Here is a 19876-nt window from a genome sequence, read left to right as displayed (position 1 = left end):
TAGGTATGTGGGTAAGGTTGGTAGGTATGTGGGTAAGGGTGGTAGGTACGTGGGTAAGGGTGGTAGGTATGTGGGTAAGGGTGGTAGGTATGTGGGTAAGGGTGGTAGGTATGTGGGTAAGGGTGGTAGGTACGTGGGTAAGGGTGGTAGGTACGTGGGTAAGAGTGGTAGGTACGTGGGTAAGGGTGGTAGGTATGTGGGTAAGTGTGGTAGGTATGTGGGTAAGGTTGGTAGGTATGTGGGTAAGGGTGGTAGGTATGTGGGTAAGGTTGGTAGGTACGTGGGTAAGGGTGGTAGGTATGTGGGTAAGGGTGGTAGGTATGTGGGTAAGGTTGGTAGGTACGTGGGTAAGGGTGTTAGGTATGTGGGTAAGGTTGGTAGGTATGTGGGTAAGGGTGGTAGGTACGTGGGTAAGGGTGGTAGGTATGTGGGTAAGGGTGGTAGGTATGTGGGTAAGGGTGGTGGGTACGTGGGTAAGAGTGGTAGGTATGTGGGTAAGGGTGGTAGGTATGTGGGTAAGGGTGGTAGGTATGTGGGTAAGGGTGGTAGGTACGTGGGTAAGGGTGGTAGGTACGTGGGTAAGGGTGGTAGGTACATGGGTAAGCGTGGTAGGTACGTGGGTAAGGGTGGTAGGTATGTGGGTAAGTGTGGTAGGTATGTGGGTAAGTGTGATAGGTACGTGGGTAAGGGTGGTAGGTATGTATGTGGGTAAGGGTGGTAGGTACGTGGGTAAGTGTGGTAGGTGTGTGGGTAAGGGTGGTAGGTATGTATGTGGGTAAGGGTGGTAGGTACGTGGGTAAGTGTGGTAGGTGTGTGGGTAAGTGTGGTAGGTATGTGGGTAAGGGTGGTAGGTACGTGGGTAAGGGTGGTAGGTACGTGGGTAAGGGTGGTAGGTACGTGGGTAAGGGTGGTAGGTACGTGGGTAAGGGTGGTAGGTATGTGGGTAAGGGTGGTAGGTACGTGGGTAAGGGTGGTAGGTATGTGGATAAGGGTGGTAGGTACGTGGGTAAGGGTGGTAGGTATGTGGGTAAGTGTGGTAGGTATGTGGGTAAGTGTGATAGGTACGTGGGTAAGGGTGGTAGGTATGTATGTGGGTAAGGGTGGTAGGTACGTGGGTAAGTGTGGTAGGTGTGTGGGTAAGGGTGGTAGGTATGTATGTGGGTAAGGGTGGTAGGTACGTGGGTAAGTGTGGTAGGTGTGTGGGTAAGTGTGGTAGGTATGTGGGTAAGGGTGGTAGGTACGTGGGTAAAGGTGGTAGGTACGTGGGTAAGGGTGGTAGGTACGTGGGTAAGGGTGGTAGGTACGTGGGTAAGGGTGGTAGGTACGTGGGTAAGGGTGGTAGGTACGTGGGTAAGGGTGGTAGGTACGTGGGTAAGGGTGGTAGGTACGTGGGTAAGGGTGGTAGGTACGTGGGTAAGGGTGGTAGGTACGTGGGTAAGGGTGGTAGGTATGTGGGTAAGGGTGGTAGGTACGTGGGTAAGGGTGGTAGGTATGGTTACAGGTGTCATTATTCATTGCGTACGTTAGTGGATAACTTCAGCTGGTCTGTCTGCGTGTATCGTGCAGAGGGAGGCACAGAGTGTTCGTCTGTGTGTGTGTAGGCCGGGTTAGTGATTGAAACCAGGCTGGTGAGACGTGGGCTGTAGAGTGTGTGTGCCCGCGGCTCAATCAGAGAGTGTGTGTTTTGCATCTTCCAGATCCTGTGAAGAAACACACTCATCACAACAACCGTCATCCCCAGGGCTACACACAGTCCCGTCAGCGCGTACAACACAACCGTCTCTACACCTACTGGGGTGGACACAGGCACACAGCGGGTGTGTGACGCTCCAGCTCCATTCAGTGCGCTTACACACACTCCATATCTCCGTCCCGCTTTTAGCCCGAACACACTGGCCTGGCGTGACCAGGCGCTCACGCTGCCGTTACTGAACACACTGCCGTTCTCTCTCAGCGCCCACACACCAAACTTACTCACAGCCGAGTAGGGGGCGCACCAACGCACCCTCACAGCCTCAGGCCATACCCCCCACACCTCCAGGGCCACCACAGGGTCAGGGGTCACAGAGGTTGGAGTCAGGCCCGGACAGCGGCAGCTCTGACCCTTGGCCTCCCTGACCTCTGGACAGGGTCTCTGCAGGTGCAAGCAGGGGTTAAAGTCACACAGATTCTCCTTCATGAATTTGCCTCCTTCCTCCTCCTCCGTTACTTCCTCCTCTTCTTCAGACTCATCGTCATAGTCGCCCTCGTCACCTATGAACTGATGAGGGGGAAGGGTGGGCATGCGAGTGGGGTGAGGACAGCAGGGTGGCTTTTTGGGGGCGCGAGATGCTGCTGGAGTTGTTGCCATGGGGTTTGTCGCCACCGGTGATATGACTGTGTGAGGGATGTGCGGCTGGGTGCTTGAGCCTTTAGGGGGGACTGATGCACTGGTTACTACTGTTGTCATGGCAGCACTGGTCTTGATGGTCGTCACGTTCACTGTTTCTAGAACTCTCTGTGTGGAGCTCCCCAACCTCTCATATCTGTAAGCACAGTAAACATAATATATATTAACTCTGTATTGAAGATAATGATAAGAAAAATGCACAAGCTCTCTGGGCTATCACTCCAGTTCTAAACTAGATTCAGCCTGAACTCCATTCATATCCGTCAGACCTATGACTACAGCTCTCTGGGCTATCAAACGTAGACCTCCCGAGTGGCACAGCGGTCTAAAAAAGCACTGCATCGTAGTGCTAGAGGCGCCACTACAGACCCTGGTTTGATCCCCAGGCTGTATCACAAACCGGCCGTGATCGGGAGTCCCATGGGGCGGCGCACAATTGAACCAGCATCGGCCGGGTTTGGCCCGGGTGGTAGGCCCGTAATTGTAAGTAAGAATTTGTTCTCAAATGACTTGCCGAGTTAAATAAAGGGTCAATATTTGTATTTTTTTTTAAACATCACTCCAGTTCTAAACTGGATTCAACCATTCATATCTATCAGACCTAGACTAAAGCAGTGGATGTTAGAGCTACTCACCTGTCTGTTGGAATGCTGTTGGAGATACGTCTGTCTGGACTGCTAATGTCTGTTGGACGGCCGTCTGTGCTAGGTTGGATGGTTGTGGGTGTGTTCGTCTCACTGGCTGTCAGTGTGTTTGGAGTGACGAAGACTGGAGTCTGGTCACCTATAGCTGTTGTCCAAATGACACACACAGTGAAGGCCCAGGTGGATATCAGGTGAAGAGGTGACATCTCACTGAGAACAACAACAACAACAACACACAGTGAAGGCCCAGGTGGATATCAGGTGAAGAGGTGACATCTCACTGAGAACAACAACAACACACACAGTCCCAACCCAGCCATCAGCTCTTCAACGGAAAGTTAGAAGCAGCACTAAGAGGTTTAACAGCAGAGCTATGGCAGTAAAGATATACATGGCAGTAAAGATATACATGGCAGTAAAGATATACATGGCAGTAAAGATATACATGGCAGTATATTGGCAGTAAAGATATACATGGCAGTATATTGGCAGTAAAGATATACATGGCAGTATATTGGCAGTAAAGATATACATGGCAGTATATTGGCAGTAAAGATATACATGGCAGTATATTGGCAGTAAAGATATACATGGCAGTATAGATATACATGGCAGTAAAGTTATACATGGCAGTATATTGGCAGTAAAGATATACATGGCAGTATATTGACAGTGAAGATATACATGGCAGTATATTGACAGTGAAGATATACATTGCAGTATATTGACAGTAAAGATATACATGGCAGTATAGATATGCATGGCAGTAAAGATATACATGGCAGTATATTGGCAGTAAAGATATACATGGCAGTATATTGGCAGTATAGATATACATGGCAGTATATTGGCAGTAAAGATATACATGGCAGTAAAGATATACATGGCAGTAAAGATATACATGGCAGTATAGATATACATGGCAGTATATTGGCAGTATAGATATACATGGCAGTATATTGGCAGTAAAGATATACATGGCAGTAAAGATATACATGGCAGTATATTGGCAGTATAGATATACATGGCAGTATATTGGCAGTAAAGATATACATGGCAGTAAAGATATACATGGCAGTAAAGATATACATGGCAGTAAAGATATACATGGCAGTAAAGATATACATGGCAGTATATTGGCAGTAAAGATATACATGGCAGTATATTGACAGTGAAGATATACATGGCAGTATATTGGCAGTAAAGATATACATGGCAGTATATTGGCAGTAAAGATATACATGGCAGTATATTGGCAGTAAAGATATACATGGCAGTAAAGATATACATTGCAGTAAAGATATACATGGCAGTAAAGATATACATGGCAGTATATTGACAGTATAGATATACATGGCAGTATATTGGCAGTAAAGATATACATGGCAGTATAGATATACATGGCAGTATATTGGCAGTAAAGATATACATGGCAGTATAGATATACATGGCAGTATATTGACAGTAAAGATATACATGGCAGTATGGATATATATTGCAGTATATTGACAGTAAATATATACATGGCAGTATAGATATACATGGCAGTATAGATATACATGGCAGTATAGATATACATGGCAGTATAGATATACATGGCAGTATATTGACAGTATAGATATACATGGCAGTAAATATATACATGGCAGTAAAGATATACATGGCAGTATAGATATACATGGCAGTATAGATATACATGGCAGTATAGATATACATGGCAGTATAGATATACATGGCAGTATAGATATACATGGCAGTATAGATATACATGGCAGTATAGATATACATGGCAGTATAGATATACATGGCAGTATATTGACAGTAAAGACATACATGACAGTAACACACACACGCACGAGCACACGCACGTGCACACACGCACACACACACACACACACACTTACCAACACATCCTCATTGTCCTGCTACCATACACTCGTTCCAGAATGTTCCCTAATGAAAGATGAAGGTAACGAGTATTGTGGCCCGTGGGAGGAGTTGTAGGTCTCCAGTGAAGCTGTATAGAGCCTTGTTAAAGCCGTGTTCTGTCTGGTCCTCTTGTGTCTTATATCCTTCAGCGAGATAGAGGACTGAGGGGGCTGCTGCCAACCAGGGTGAAAATTGGGAGTGTTACTTGATTACACACACATTTTTCACAAAGATTGTGTGTGTGTGAGTGTGTGTAAGTGCAGAGAGAGAGAGAGAGAGAGAGAGAGAGAGAGAGAGAGAGAGAGAGAGAGAGAGAGAGAGAGAGAGAGAGAGAGAGAGAGAGAGAGAGAGAGAGAGAGGATATATGGGCACACCGGTTTACAGTTGTTGCTTAGCGATGTGAGGTCACATTCCAGGCTCCCATCGCCACGGACACACAGGCCTAAGAACATCCTAGAATACTCCCTCCTGCATAACTAAGACACAGCTCATACTGATTACAGATGCACACGCACACACACACACACACACACACACACACACACACACACACACACACACACACACACACACACACACACACACACACACACACACACACACACACACACACACACACACACACACACACACACACACACACACACACACACACACACACACGGGTCTTATCTGGTCTCGGGGCGTCAGTGGCTCAGTCATCAGACCCCCAGCAACAGAGAGCAGAGGTATGCTCCTAGACTTCCTGACGGGCAGCCCCCCAGGTGGTGAGGTTAAGCAACATCACTTCTGCTACACTGACCCTCAACAAGGGGGCAACTAAATGCTCAGTCCCCTCCTGTACTCCCTGTTCACCCAAGACTGCGTGACCGCGCATGACTACAACACCATCATTAAGTTTGCAGACGACACGACGGTGGTAGGCCTGATCACAGACTACGACGAGACAGCCTGTAGGGAGGAGGTCAGAGACCTGGCAGTGTGGTGCCAGGACAACAACCTCTCCCTCAACGATGAGACAACCTATAGGGAGGAGGTCAGAGACCTGGCCGTGTGGTGCCAGAAAAACAACCTCTCCCTCAACGTCAGCAAGACAAAGAAGCTGATGGTGGGTGACAGGAAACTACAGGAGCACACGCCCAATCACATCGACGGGGCTGCAGTGGAGCGAATCGAGAGCTTCAAGATGGATCCACATCACTAATGATCTGTCATGGTCCACACACACCAACACAGTTGCGAAGAGGGTGGTGCGTATGGCCGAGCTGCCTGCCATCCAGGACCTCTATACCAGGCGGTGTCAGAGGAAAGGCCCGAAAAATTGTCAAAGACCCCAGTCACCCAAGTCATACACCGTTCTCTCTGCTGCCGCAAGGCAAGAGGTACCGGAGCACCAAGTCTGGGACCAAAAGGCTCCAGAACAGCTTCTAGCCACACACTGACAGGACTCTACCCACACACTGACTGGACTCTACCCACACTGACTGGACTCTACCCACACACTGACTGGACTCTACCCACACTGACTGGACTCTACCCACACTGACTGGACTCTACCCACACACTGACTGGACTCTACCCACACTGACTGGACTCTACCCACACACTGACTGGACTCTACCCACACACTGACTGGACTCTACCCACACACTGACTCTACCAACACTGACTGGACTCTTCCCACACACTGACTGGACTCTACCCACACTGACTGGACTCTACCCAAACACTGACTGGACTCTACCCACACTGACTGACTGGACTCTACCCACACACTGACTGGACTCTACCCACACTGACTGGACTCTACCCACACTGACTGGACTCTACCCACACACTGACTGGACTCTACCCACACTGACTGGACTCTACCCACACTGACTGGACTCTACCCACACACTGACTGGACTCTACCCACACTGACTGGGCTCTACCCACACACTGACTGGACTCTACCCGCACACTGACTGACTGGACTCTACCCACACTGACTGGACTCTACCCACACACTGACTGGACTCTACCCACACACTGACTGGACTCTACCCACACTGACAGGACTCTACCCGCACACTGACTGGACTCTACCCACACTGACTGACTGGACTCTACCCACACTGACTGGACTCTACCCACACACTGACTGGATTCTACCCACACACTGACTGGACTCTACCCACACACTGACTGGACTCTACCCACACACTGACTGGACTCTACCCACACTGACTGGACTCTACCCACACTGACTGGACTCTACCCACACACTGACTGGACTCTACCCACACACCGACTGGACTCTACCCACACTGACTGGACTCTACCCACACACTGACTGGACTCTACCCACACACTGACTGGACTCTACCCACACTGACTGGACTCTACCCACACTGACTGGACTCTACCCACACTGACTGGACTCTACCCACACACTGACTGGACTCTACCCACACTGACTGGACTCTACCCACACACTGACTGGACTCTACCCACACTGACTGGACTCTACCCACACACTGACCGGACTCTACCCACACACTGACCGGACTCTACCCACACTGACTGGACTCTACCCACACTGACTGGACTCTACCCACACACTGACTGGACTCTACCCACACACTGACTGGACTCTACCCACACTGACTGGACTCTACCCACACTGACTGGACTCTACCCACACTGACTGGACTCTACCCACACTGACTGGTCTCTACCCACACTGACTGGACTCTACCCACACTGACTGGACTCTACCCACACTGACTGGACTCTACCCACACTGACTGGACTCTACCCACACACTCACTGGACTCTACCCACACACTGACTGGACTCTACCCACACTGACTGGACTCTACCCACACACTGACTGGACTCTACCCACACTGACTGGACTCTACCCACACACTGACCGGACTCTACCCACACACTGACTCTACCCACACTGGACTCTACCCACACTGACTGGACTGACTGGACTCTACCCACACTGACTGACTGACTGGACTCTACCCACACACTGACTGGACTCTACCCACACTGACTGGACTCTACCCACACTGACTGGACTCTACCCACACACTGACTGGACTCTACCCACACACTGACTGGACTCTACCCACACTGACTGGACTCTACCCACACACTGACTGGACTCTACCCACACACTGACTGGACTCTACCCACACACTGACTGGACTCTACCCACACACTGACTGACTGGACTCTACCCACACTGACTGGACTCTACCCACACTGACTGGACTCTACCCCCACACTGACTGGACTCTACCCACACACTGACTGGACTCTACCCACACACTGACTGGACTCTACCCACACACTGACTGGCCTCTACCCACACTGACAGAGGTTGAATGGGTAAGAGGAACTATTGAAGTGCCTTTGAATGGGGTATGGTAGTAGGTGCCAGGCGCACCAGTTTTTGTCATGAACTGCTACGCTGCTGGGTTTATCTTTTTCCCATATGAAGAATGGTCCACCACCCAAAGAACATCCAGCCAACTTGACACAACTGTGGGAAGCATTGGCGTTAAGGTGGGCCAGCATTCCTGTGGAACGCTTTCAACACCATGTAGAGTCCGACTCAATATTAGGAAAGTGTTTTTATTTTTTGTACACTTGTATATGTATTTATTTTTTAAATGTGTCTCTTCACTCCAGCATTTTGGAATTTAAATCAAATGTTTCACATAATCTGACAGTATAGAATATTACATTTTATTTGAGGGTATTTTTATACCTGATTTCACTGAATAAACCTTATGTAGACAGTCCCCCCATTTGAAGATATCATAAGCATGTGGCCAATGTTCAGACAGTAAACGTTACTTCATTCAACACACTACTACAACAGCGTGACTATTTTGGAATGAAATGTTCAACATATTCCCTTTAACATCCTGTGTTGTGTGTTTATTCTTTAACAATTCATATGATCGAGACTATTTTGAGACATTGAGGAGCATCAGGTGATATGTCTGCCAATGGCACTTCCATCTTTATATGACATATTACACTGGTCAGTCATTCAAAACATCACGTATTTAGACAGTATGAATAGTCCTCACTTTAGAATAGGGACTGCAAAACGACTTTACTAAACTAATGATTAGTTAAGGGTTTATAAGTACCTTTATTTTTATTTATTTATTTTTTAAATATATATATTTTTTATGTTTTACCCCATTTTCTCCCCAATTTCGTGGTGTCCAATTGTTTAGTAGCTACTATCTTGTCTCATCACTACAACTCCCGTACGGGCTCGGGAGAGATAAGGACCTTTATTAAACATCTTATGAATTAACTTGTGAATAATGAATACGTAAATTATTTATAAATGTGAGATTACCTAACTTAATAACTTTTTTTACAAATGTAGGATTAATCCTAAATAAATGGTGAGTAAACTGTAAATTCATTACATACATTTAAACTTTACTACACTTGATAAAGGTGTCATGTCCCAATTGCGAAGCCCTCCTGTTCTCCACTCATTACCTGTATTAACTGCACCTGTTTGAACTCGCTACCTGGTTAAATAAAGGTTAAATAAAAAATACATTTTAAAAAATGTGAGCGGCCATTGCTGCAATGGTAACTGATGAGGTGGAAACCACCTTTGTACAATAATTTTCTGAGCAGCTGTGGTTCCTGCCAACCACACTCTCTGTTGGCGTTCTGACAAGTGCAAATCAGTCATCACAAAGCACACCATCACTACTGGATCTGACAGCACTATTTTATCTGTAAGTACACAGATGACATCATTGACTTTTCTCCAGAATTCAACCCCCCCCCGCCCTCCCAGGGGGACATTTCCACAGCACAGGCTGAAAAGTACCGAAGTCCCCCCCTTTTTAGGTTTAAGATAGGTTCAAGATGTTTTAATTCATTTGTTTGTGATTGGGGTTTACAGATGATCCTAATATATTTTCTTCATACCGTCTCCCAATTTATTTGTCTGTCAGCAAGTGTAAAATCCTTTTCCCCTTTTTACAGTGGATAGAGTTCATGATTCTTTTGTTTTGCTGCTATAGTTCATTCACTATAGATATCAGAAACAACTCCTTTTGAGGGGCGTCTGTCCGTTAGAAGTTTGACCAAAGGGTGTACTGCTAGTTCCGTTCCCCAGAGGACTCCATAGGCTGCATGGATAGACTAGTTCTGTTCCCCAGAGGACCCCATAGGCTGGCATGGATAGACTAGTTCTGTTCCCCAGAGGACTCCATAGGCTGCATGGATAGACTAGTTCTGTTCCCCAGAGGACTCCATAGGCAGACTTGAAAGTAAAGAGAAAATGATGAACCTGAGACATTAAAACACTGTCGGATTTATTGGAAACTGAGGAGTCCATTCAAATTGAATAAGTATAAATACCCTTCTCAGACCCAGAATGTGATATAAGTTCTTTCTTTACACTATAAGAATTCTTTATTAAGTGGAGAGTATGAATGACATTTTAAGATTAGATTTCATCTGCTTCTCTGTAGCTTTCCACACATTTATTGAGTTTATTTAATTTATTTTATTTCACCTTTATTTAACCAGGTTTGAACATCTTGGTCATTTTCTGTTATAATCTCTACCCGTTGAGAACACCTTTTTATTTAACCAGATATCAGTAGGCTAGATTGAGAACACCTTTATTTAACCAGGTAGGCTAGTTGAGAACACCTTTATTTAACCAGGTAGGCTAGTTGAGAACAGGTTCTCATTTGCAACTGTGACCTGGCCAAGATAAAGCATAGCAGTGTGAACAGACAACACAGAGTTGCACATGGAGTAAACAATTAACAAGTCAATAACACAGAGAAAAAAGGGGAGTCTATATACAATGTGTGCAAAAGGCATGAGGAGGTAGGCGAATAATTACAATATCGCAGATTAACAATGGAGTGATAAATGATCAGATGGTCATGTACAGGTAGAGATATTGGTGTGCAAAAGAGCAGAAAAGTAAATAAATAAAAACTGTGGGGATGAGGTAGGTGAAAATGGGTGTGCTATTTACCAATAGATTATGTACAGCTGCAGCGATCGGTTAGCTGCTCAGCTAGCTGATGTTTGAAGTTGGTGAGGGAGATAAAAGTCTCCAACTTCAGCGATTTTTGCAATTCGTTCCAGTCACAGGCAGCAGAGTACTGGAACGAAAGGCGGCCGAATGAGGTGTTGGCTTTAGGGATGATCAATGAGATATACCTGCTGGAGCGCGTGCTACGGATGGGTGTTGCCATCGTGACCAGTGAGCTGAGATAAGGCGGACCTTTGCCTAGCATGGCCTTGTAGATGGCCTGAAGCCAGTGAGTCTGGCGACGAATATGTAGCGAGGGCCAGCCGACTAGAGCATACAAGTCGCAGTGGTGGGTAGTATAAGGTGCTTTAGTGACAAAACGGATGGCACTGTGATAAACTGCATCCAGTTTGCTGAGTAGAGTGTTGGAAGCAATTTTGTAGATGACGTCGCCAAAGTCGAGGATCGGTAGGATAGTCAGTTTTACTAGGGTAAGCTTGGCAGCGTGAGTGAAGTAGGCTTTGTTGCAGAATAGAAAGCCGATTCTTGATTTGATTTTCGTTTGGAGATGTTTGATATGGGTCTGGAAGGAGAGTTTGCAGTCTAGCCAGACACCTAGGTACTTATAGGTGTCCACATATTCAAGGTCGGAACCATCCAGTGTGGTGATGCTAGTCGGGCATGCGGGTGCAGGCAGCGATCGGTTGAAAAGCATGCATTTGGTTTTACTAGTGTTTAAGAGCAGTTGGAGGCCACGGAAGGAGTGTTGTATGGCATTGAAGCTCGATTGGAGGTTAGATAGCACAGTGTCCAATGACGGGCCGAAAGTGTATACAACGGTGTCGTCTGCGTAGAGGTGGATCAGGGAATCGCCCGCAGCAAGAGCAACATCATTGATATACACAGAGAAAAGAGTCGGCCCGAGAATTGAACCCTGTGGCACCCCCATAGAGACTGCCAGAGGACCGGACAACATGCCCTCCGATTTGACACACTGAACTCTGTCTGCAAAGTAATTGGTGAACCAGGTAAGGCAGTCATCCGAAAAACCGAGGCTACTGAGTCTGCCGATAAGAATATGATGATTGACAGAGTCGAAAGCCTTGGCAAGGTCGATGAAGACGGCTGCACAGTACTGTCTTTTATCGATGGCGGTTATGATGTCGTTTAGTACCTTGAGTGTGGCTGAGGTGCACCCGTGACCGGCTCGGAAACCAGATTGGGGCGGCAGGGTAGCCTAGTGGTTAGAGCGATGGACTAGTAACCGGAAGGCTGCAAGTTCAAAACCCCTGAGCTGACAAGATACAAATCTGTTGTTCTGCCCCTGAACAGGCAGTTAACCCACTGTTCCTAGGCCGTCATTGAAAATAAGAATTTGTTCTTAACTGACTTGCCTAGTTAAATAAAGGTTAAATAAATTGCATAGCAGAGAAGGTATGGTGGGATTCGAGATGGTCAGTGACCTGTTTGTTGACTTGGCTTTCGAAGACCTTAGATAGGCAGGGCAGGATGGATATAGGTTTGGGTCCAGGGTGTCACCCCCTTTGAAGAGGGGGATGACTGCGGCAGCTTTCCAGTCCTTGGGGATCTCAGACGATATGAAAGAGAGGTTAAACAGGCTGGTAATGGGGGTTGCGACAATGGCAGCGGATAGTTTCAGAAATAGAGGGTCCAGATTGTCAAGCCCAGCTGATTTATACGGGTCCAGGTTTTGCAGCTCTTTCAGAACATCTGCTATCTGGATTTGGGTAAAGGAGAACCTGGAGAGGCTTGGGCGAGGAGCTGCGGGGGGGCCGGAGCTGTTGGCCGAGGTAGGAGTAGCTAGGCGGAAGGCATGGCCAGCTGTTGAGAAATGCTTGTTGAAGTTTTCGATAATCATGGATTTGTTGGTGGTGACCGTGTTCCCTAGCCTCAGTGCAGTGGGAAGCTGTGAGGAGGTGCTCTTGTTCTCCATGGACTTCACAGTGTCCCAGAACTTTTTGGAGTTGGAGCTACAGGATGCAAACTTCTGCCTGAAGAAGCTGGCCTTAGCTTTCCTGACTGACTGCGTGTATTGGTTCCTGACTTCCCTGAACAGTTGCATATCGCCGGGACTGTTCGATGCTATTGCAGTCCGCCACAGGATGTTTTTGTGCTGGTCGAGGGCAGTCAGGTCTGGAGTGAACCAAGGGCTGTATCTGTTCTTAGTTCTGCATTTTTTGAACGGAGCATGCTTATCTAAAATGGTGAGGAAGTTACTCTTAAAGAATGACCAGGCATCCTCAACTGACGGGATGAGGTCAATGTCCTTCCAGGATACCCGGGCCAGGTCGATTAGAAAGGCCTGCTCACAGAAGTGTTTTAGGGAGCGTTTGACAGTGATGAGGAATGGTCCTTTGACTGCGGCATCGTAGCGGATACAGGCAATGAGGCAGTGGTCGCTGAGATCCTGGTTGAAGACAGCGGAGGTGTATTTGGAGGGCCAGTTGGTCAGGATGACGTCTATGAGGGTGCCCTTGCTTACAGAGTTAGGGTTGTACCTGGTGGGTTCTTTGATGATTTGTGTGAGATTGAGGGCATCTAGCTTAGATTGTAGGACTGCCGGGGTGTTAAGCATATCCCAGTTTAGGTCACCTAGCAGAACAAACTCTGAAGCTAGATGGGGGGCAATCAATTCACAAATGGTGTCCAGGGCACAACTGGGAGCTGAGGGGGGTCGGTAGCAGGCGGCAACAGTGAGAGACTTATTTCTGGAGAGAGTAATTTTCAGAATTAGTAGTTGGAACTGTTTGGGTATGGACCTGGAAAGTATGACATTACTTTGCAGGCTATCTCTGCAGTAGACTGCAACTCCTCCCCCTTTAGCAGTTCTATCTTGACGGAAGATGTTATAGTTGGGTATGGAAATCTCTGAATTTTTGGTGGCCTTCCTGAGCCAGGATTCAGACACGGCAAGGACATCAGGGTTAGCAGAGTGTGCTAAAGCAGTGAGTAAAACAAACTTAGGGAGGAGGCTTCTGATGTTGACATGCATGAAACCAAGGCTTTTTCGATCACAGAAGTCAACAAATGAGGGTACCTGGAGACATGCAGGGCCCGGGTTTACCTCCACATCACCCGCGGAACAGAGAAGGAGTAGTATGAGGGTGCGGCTAAAGGCTATCAAAACTGGTCGCCTAGAGCGTTGGGGACAGAGAATTAGAGGAGCAGGTTTCTGGGCATGGTAGAATATATTCAGGGCATAATGCGCAGACAGGGGTATGGTGGGGTGCGGGTATGGCGGAGGTAAGCCCAGGCACTGGGTGATGATGAGAGAGGTTTTATCTCTGGACATGCTGGTTGTAATGGGTGAGGTCACCGCATGTGTGGGAGGTGGGACAAAGGAGGTAACAGGGGTATGCAGAGTGGATCTAGGGGCTCCATAGTGAACTAAAACAATGATAACTAACCTGAACAACAGTATACAAGGCATATTGACATTTGAGAAAGACATACAGCGAGGCATACAGTATCACAGTAATCACAGGTGTTGAATTGGGAAAGCTAGCTAAAAACAGTAGGCGAGGCTAATCAGCTAGCACAACAAACAGCAGGTAAAATGGCGTTGACTAGGCAACTGGGCCGACAGATAAAACAAACAAGCAGAATGGAGTACCGTGATTAATGGACAGTCCAGTGTGCGTCAGCTATGTAGCCAAGAGATCAATGTCCAGGGGGCAGCGGTGGATGGGGCAGGGAAGCTGGACTGGCGAGTGTTATCCAGGTTTAAAAAGAAACTAACAATGACTAGATAGCTTGTAGCTAGTTAGCTGGTTAGCGTCTGGAGGTTCTTGAGTGTGATCTAAGAATAAAATTAAAATTAAAAGTAATAGCGATTCCATATCACAGTGGGTGAGGCAGGTTTCCGGAAGGTATAAACAAAATAAAAATCAAAAAGAGATAGAAAGTAAATGGGTTCAGAGAGTGTTTGGGACGCAGTGATTCAGACGGTACGCAATAATAGGTCATGACAATAATACACATTTACTGAGTACGCAATAATAGATCATAACAATAATGTGCATGTTTGTAGTAGTCCATACAAAAAATAATAAATCTTGTCATCTAATAGGTGAAACTATTGACTCTTCTGTAGCATGTCAAGGAACAGAAGCCTCTGGGTTTGAACCAGATCTTCAGGAAATCATTTGGATATATACAGTATATATATATTTTTTAATTTAACATTATTTACAATGACAACCTACAGGGGAACAGTGGGTTAACTGCCTTGTTCAGGGATATAGAATAACAGATTTTTATCTTGTCAGCTCAGGGGATTCGATCTAGCAACCTTTCGGTTACGAGCCCAACGCTCTAACCACTAGGGTACCTGCTGTCCCAAAATGATAAAATTTTAGATTTGAAGCCCAGACGTAAGAGAGAGAACAAAGGCTAAACCTGGTCTTAACTTCCAATGCTCCATCCCCCTGCCCAACCCCCCTCCACGCCACTCCACCAACCTCCAGGATGCCCGGCATCAGAACATTCCAGGCATTCCCGTGATTGACAGATAGCAGGTTGTTCGGCATGTCGGACCCCGCGAACACTGGGTACTGGTAAGTACAACGCAACCACCTACTAGCCTAACACATAACACACAGCTGTCTGTGCGGGTCGCTACAATACGATGGAGGACATTCATTTTAATAATTGAGATTCTAGCATGAAAAGAAGTGGCCATAGCAGACCATCTTTTAATGTCTTTTTGGATCTCAAATACCCTTGAATGTCTCACTGCATTTACTAAATATCTTGCATTAACTGACACAATGGAGATATGAGAATGGCAAGAAATGCTCGATCGACTGAATGACTAAGCCTTAACGTAGCTCAAACAAGGAGAACTAACTTGCTAAATAATTCAGTGGTGATAGTTGACTTCTCTAGATACACAGTTGTTGTCAGAGCAACATGAGACAAGTTAACTAGCCAGCTACCACCAGACAAAGTTATCACACAAACGTTGTGAACGTAACTTAGTTGTCAAATACAATTTTAGTTTATAGAAGCTAGACAAGCAGTGCAGCCCAGCCCTTCGTTCCAGTGGCGCCCTTCGTTCAAGTGGCGCCCTCCGTTCCAGTGGCGCCTTTCGTTCCAGTGGCGCCCTTCTTCGTGGCGCCCTTCGTTCCAGTGGCGCCCTTCGTTCCAGTGGCGCCCTTCGTTCCAGTGGCGCCCTTCGTTCAAAGGGCGCCCTATGTTCTGGTGGCGCCCTCCATTCCAGTGGCGCCCTTCGTTCCAGTGGCGCCCTTCGTTCAAAGGGCGCCCTATGTTCTAGTGGCGCCCTCCGTTCAAGTGGCGCCCTCCGTTAAAGTGGCGCCCTCCGTTCCAGTGGCGCCCTTCGTTCCAGTGGCACCCTCCATTCAATTGGTGCCCTCCATTCAAGTATATACACAAAATAGTCCAAATTGGTGAAGTGAAATTAAAAAAAATTGCTTGTTTAATTTATATAAAAAAAATAATAATAATAATGGAAGAAGTGGTACATGCATACATATTCAACCCCTTTGCTATGAAGCCCCTCTCCTTTGCTATGAAGCCCCTCCCCTTTGCTATGAAGCCCCTCCCCTTTGCTATGAAGCCCCTCCCCTTTGCTATGAAGCCCCTAAATAAGATCTGGAGCAACAAATTACCTTCTTAAGTCACAATTAGTTAAATTGCACACAGGTAGACTTTATATAAGTGTCACATGATCTCAGTATATATACACCTGTTCTGAAATGCCCCAGATTCTGCAACACCACTAAAGCAAGGGGCACCACCAAGCAAGCGGCACCATGAAGACCAAGGAGCTCTCCAAACAGGCCAGGGACAAATTGTAGAGAAGTACAGATCAGGGTCGGGTTATAAAAAAATATCAGAAACTTTAAACATCCCACAGAGCACCATTAATTCCATTATATAAAACAAATTGAAAGAATATGGCACCACAACAAACCTGCCAAGAGAGGGCCGCCCACCAAAACTCACAGACCAGGCAAGGAGGGCATTAATCAGAGGGGCAACAACGAGACCAAAGATAAACTTGAAGGAGCTGCAAAGCTCCACAGCAGAGATTGGAGTATCTGTCCATAGGACCACTTTAAGCCATACACTCCACAGAGCTGGGCTTTACAGAAGAGTGGCCAGAAGAAAGCCATTGCTTAAAGAGAAAAATAAGAAAACCCATTTTGTTTTCGCCAAAAGGTATGTGGGATACTCCCCAAACATATGGAAGAAGGTACTCTGGTCAGATGAGAATAAAGTTGAGCTTTTTGGCAATCAACGAAAACTCCATGTCTGGCTCAAACCCAACACCTCTCACAACCCTGAGAGCATCATGCTGTGGGGTAGTTTTTCATCGGCAGGGACTGGGAAACTGGTCAGAATTGAAGGGATGATGGATGGGGCTAAGTACAGGGAAATTCTTGAGGGAAACCTGTTTCAGTCTTCCAGAGATTTGAGACCTCCACCCTACCTGACACCCTAGACCCACTCCAATTTACTTACCGCCCAAATAGGTCCACAGACGATGCAATCTCAACCACACTGCACACTGCCCTAACCCATCTGGACAAGAGGAATACCTATGTGAGAATGCTGTTCATCGACTACAGCTCGGCATTCAACACCATAGTACCCTCCAAGCTCGTCATCAAGTTCGAGACCCTGGGTCTCGACCCCGCCCTGTGCAACTGGGTACTGGACTTGCTGACCGGCCGCCCCCAGGTGGTGAGGGTAGGCAACAACATCTCCTCCCCGCTGATCCTCAACACGGGGGCCCCACAAGGGTGCGTTCTGAGCCCTCTCCTGTACTCCCTGTTCACCCACGACTGCGTGGCCACGCACGCCTCCAACTCAATCATCAAGTTTGCGGACGACACAACAGTGCTAGGCTTGATTACCAACAACGACGAGACGGCCTACAGGGAGGAGGTGAGGGCCCTCGGAGTGTGGTGTCAGGAAAATAACCTCACACTCAACGTCAACAAAACTAAGGAGATGATTGTGGACTTCAGGAAACAGCAGAGGGAACACCCCCCTATCCACATCGATGGAACAGTAGTGGAGAGGGTAGCAAGTTTTAAGTTCCTCGGCATACACATCACAGACAAACTGAATTGGTCCACTCACACAGACAGCATTGTGAAGAAGGCGCAGCAGCGCCTCTTCAACCTCAGGAGGCTGAAGAAATTTGGCTTGTCACCAAAAGCACTCACAAACTTCTACAGATGCACAATCGAGAGCATCCTGGCGGGCTGTATCACAGCCTGGTATGGCTACTGCTCCGCCCTCAACCGTAAGGCTCTCCAGAGGGTAGTGAGGTCTGCACAACGCATCACCGGGGGCAAACTACCTGCCCTCCAAGACACCTACACCATCCGATGTCACAGGAAGGCCAAAAATATCATCAAGGACAAAAAACCACCCGAGCCACTGCCTGTTCACCCTGCTATCATCCAGAAGGCGAGGTCAGTACAGGTGCATCAAAGCAGGGACCGAGAGACTGAAAAACAGCTTCTATCTCAAGGCCATCAGACTGTTAAACAACCATCACTAACATTGAGTGGCCGCTGCCAACACTGACACTGACTCAACTCCAGCCACTTTAATAATGGGAATTGATGGGAATGATGTAAATATATCACTAGCCACTTTAAACAATGCTACCTTATATAATGTTACTTACCCTACATTATTCATCTCATATGCATACGTATATACTGTACTCTATATCATCGACTGCATGCTTATGTAATACATGTACCACTAGCCACTTTAACTATGCCACTTTGTTTACATACTCATCTTATATGTATATACTGTACTCGATACCATCTGCTGTATCTTGCCTATGCTGCTCTGTACCATCACTCATTCATATATCTTTATGTAATAATAATAGTACATATTCTTTATCCCCTTACACTGTGTATAAGACAGTAGTTTAGGAATTGTTAGTTAGATTACTTGTTGGTTAATACTGCATTGTCGGAACTAGAAGCACAAGCAATTCGCTACACTCGCATTAACATCTGCTAACCATGTGTATGTGACAAATAAAATTTGATTTGATTTGATTTGACTGGGACGGAGGTTCACCTTCCAGCAGAACAATAACCCTAAGCATATTGCTAAAGCATCACTCAAGTGATTTAAGTGGAAACATTTAAATGTCTTGGAATAGCCTAGTCAAAGCCCAGACTTCATTCCAATTGAGAATCTGTGTTATGACTTCAAGATTGCTGTATACCCGCGGAACCCATCCAACTTGAAGGAGCTGGATCAGTTTTGCCTTGAAGAATGGGCAAAAATCCCAGTGGCTCGATGTGTCAAGCTTACAGAGAGATATGCTGCTGTAATTGCTGCAAAAGGGGGCTCTACAAAGTATTGACTTTTGGGGAGGGTGAATAGTTATGCACGCTCAAGTTTTCATTTTCTTTGTGTTATTTCGTGTTTGTTTCACAATAAAACATCTTTTGCATCTACGGATGTTGTGGGCATGTTGCGTAAATCAAATGACACAAATCCCCCAAAATCTATTTTATTTCCGGGTTGTTAAAGCAACAAAATAGGAAAAATGCCAAGGGGGTGAAAACTGTCACAAGCCACAGTATGTTAGGCAGTAGATGGATCTGTAAACACCATTAGGCCAGGTATGTTAGTAGATGGATCTGTAAACACCATTAGACCAGGTATGTTAGGCAGTAGATGGATCTGTAAACACCATTAGACCAGGTATGTTAGGCAGTAGATGGATCTGTAAACACCATTAGACCAGGTATGTTAGGCTGTAGTATGATGGGATCTGTAAACACCATTAGACCAGGTATGTTAGGCAGTAGATGGATCTGTAAACACCATTAGACCAGGTAT

At 46.6% G+C, this 19876-nt stretch overlaps 1 protein-coding gene across 1 annotated transcript; it reads right to left on the bottom strand.

The window, feature by feature from the left end:
• Window positions 1–1393: 1393 nt before the first annotated feature.
• On the bottom strand, window positions 1394–5109 carry LOC124043029 (leucine-rich repeat neuronal protein 4-like). Its single transcript, XM_046361214.1, has 3 exons — window positions 4938–5109; window positions 3025–3243; window positions 1394–2525 (listed from the first exon to the last, which is right to left on the bottom strand). Exons 1-3 carry the CDS (start codon window positions 4949–4951, stop codon window positions 1508–1510), a joined length of 1251 nt encoding a protein of 416 aa, XP_046217170.1. The 5' UTR covers window positions 4952–5109; the 3' UTR covers window positions 1394–1507.
• Window positions 5110–19876: the final 14767 nt, after the last annotated feature.

Source organism: Oncorhynchus gorbuscha, linkage group LG09 (assembly GCF_021184085.1).
Source record: "Oncorhynchus gorbuscha isolate QuinsamMale2020 ecotype Even-year linkage group LG09, OgorEven_v1.0, whole genome shotgun sequence".
NCBI classification, from domain to species: Eukaryota; Metazoa; Chordata; class Actinopteri; order Salmoniformes; family Salmonidae; genus Oncorhynchus; species Oncorhynchus gorbuscha.
The sequence above is the reverse complement of the archived record's forward strand: the minus strand, read 5'-3'. Positions and strand labels throughout refer to the sequence as shown.

Coding starts and splice junctions, on each gene's coding strand:
- LOC124043029 (XM_046361214.1), bottom strand. Junction 2,526..3,024: donor AACAGCATTCCAACAGACAG/GTGAGTAGCTCT, acceptor CTGTGCTTACAG/ATATGAGAGGTTGGGGAGCT.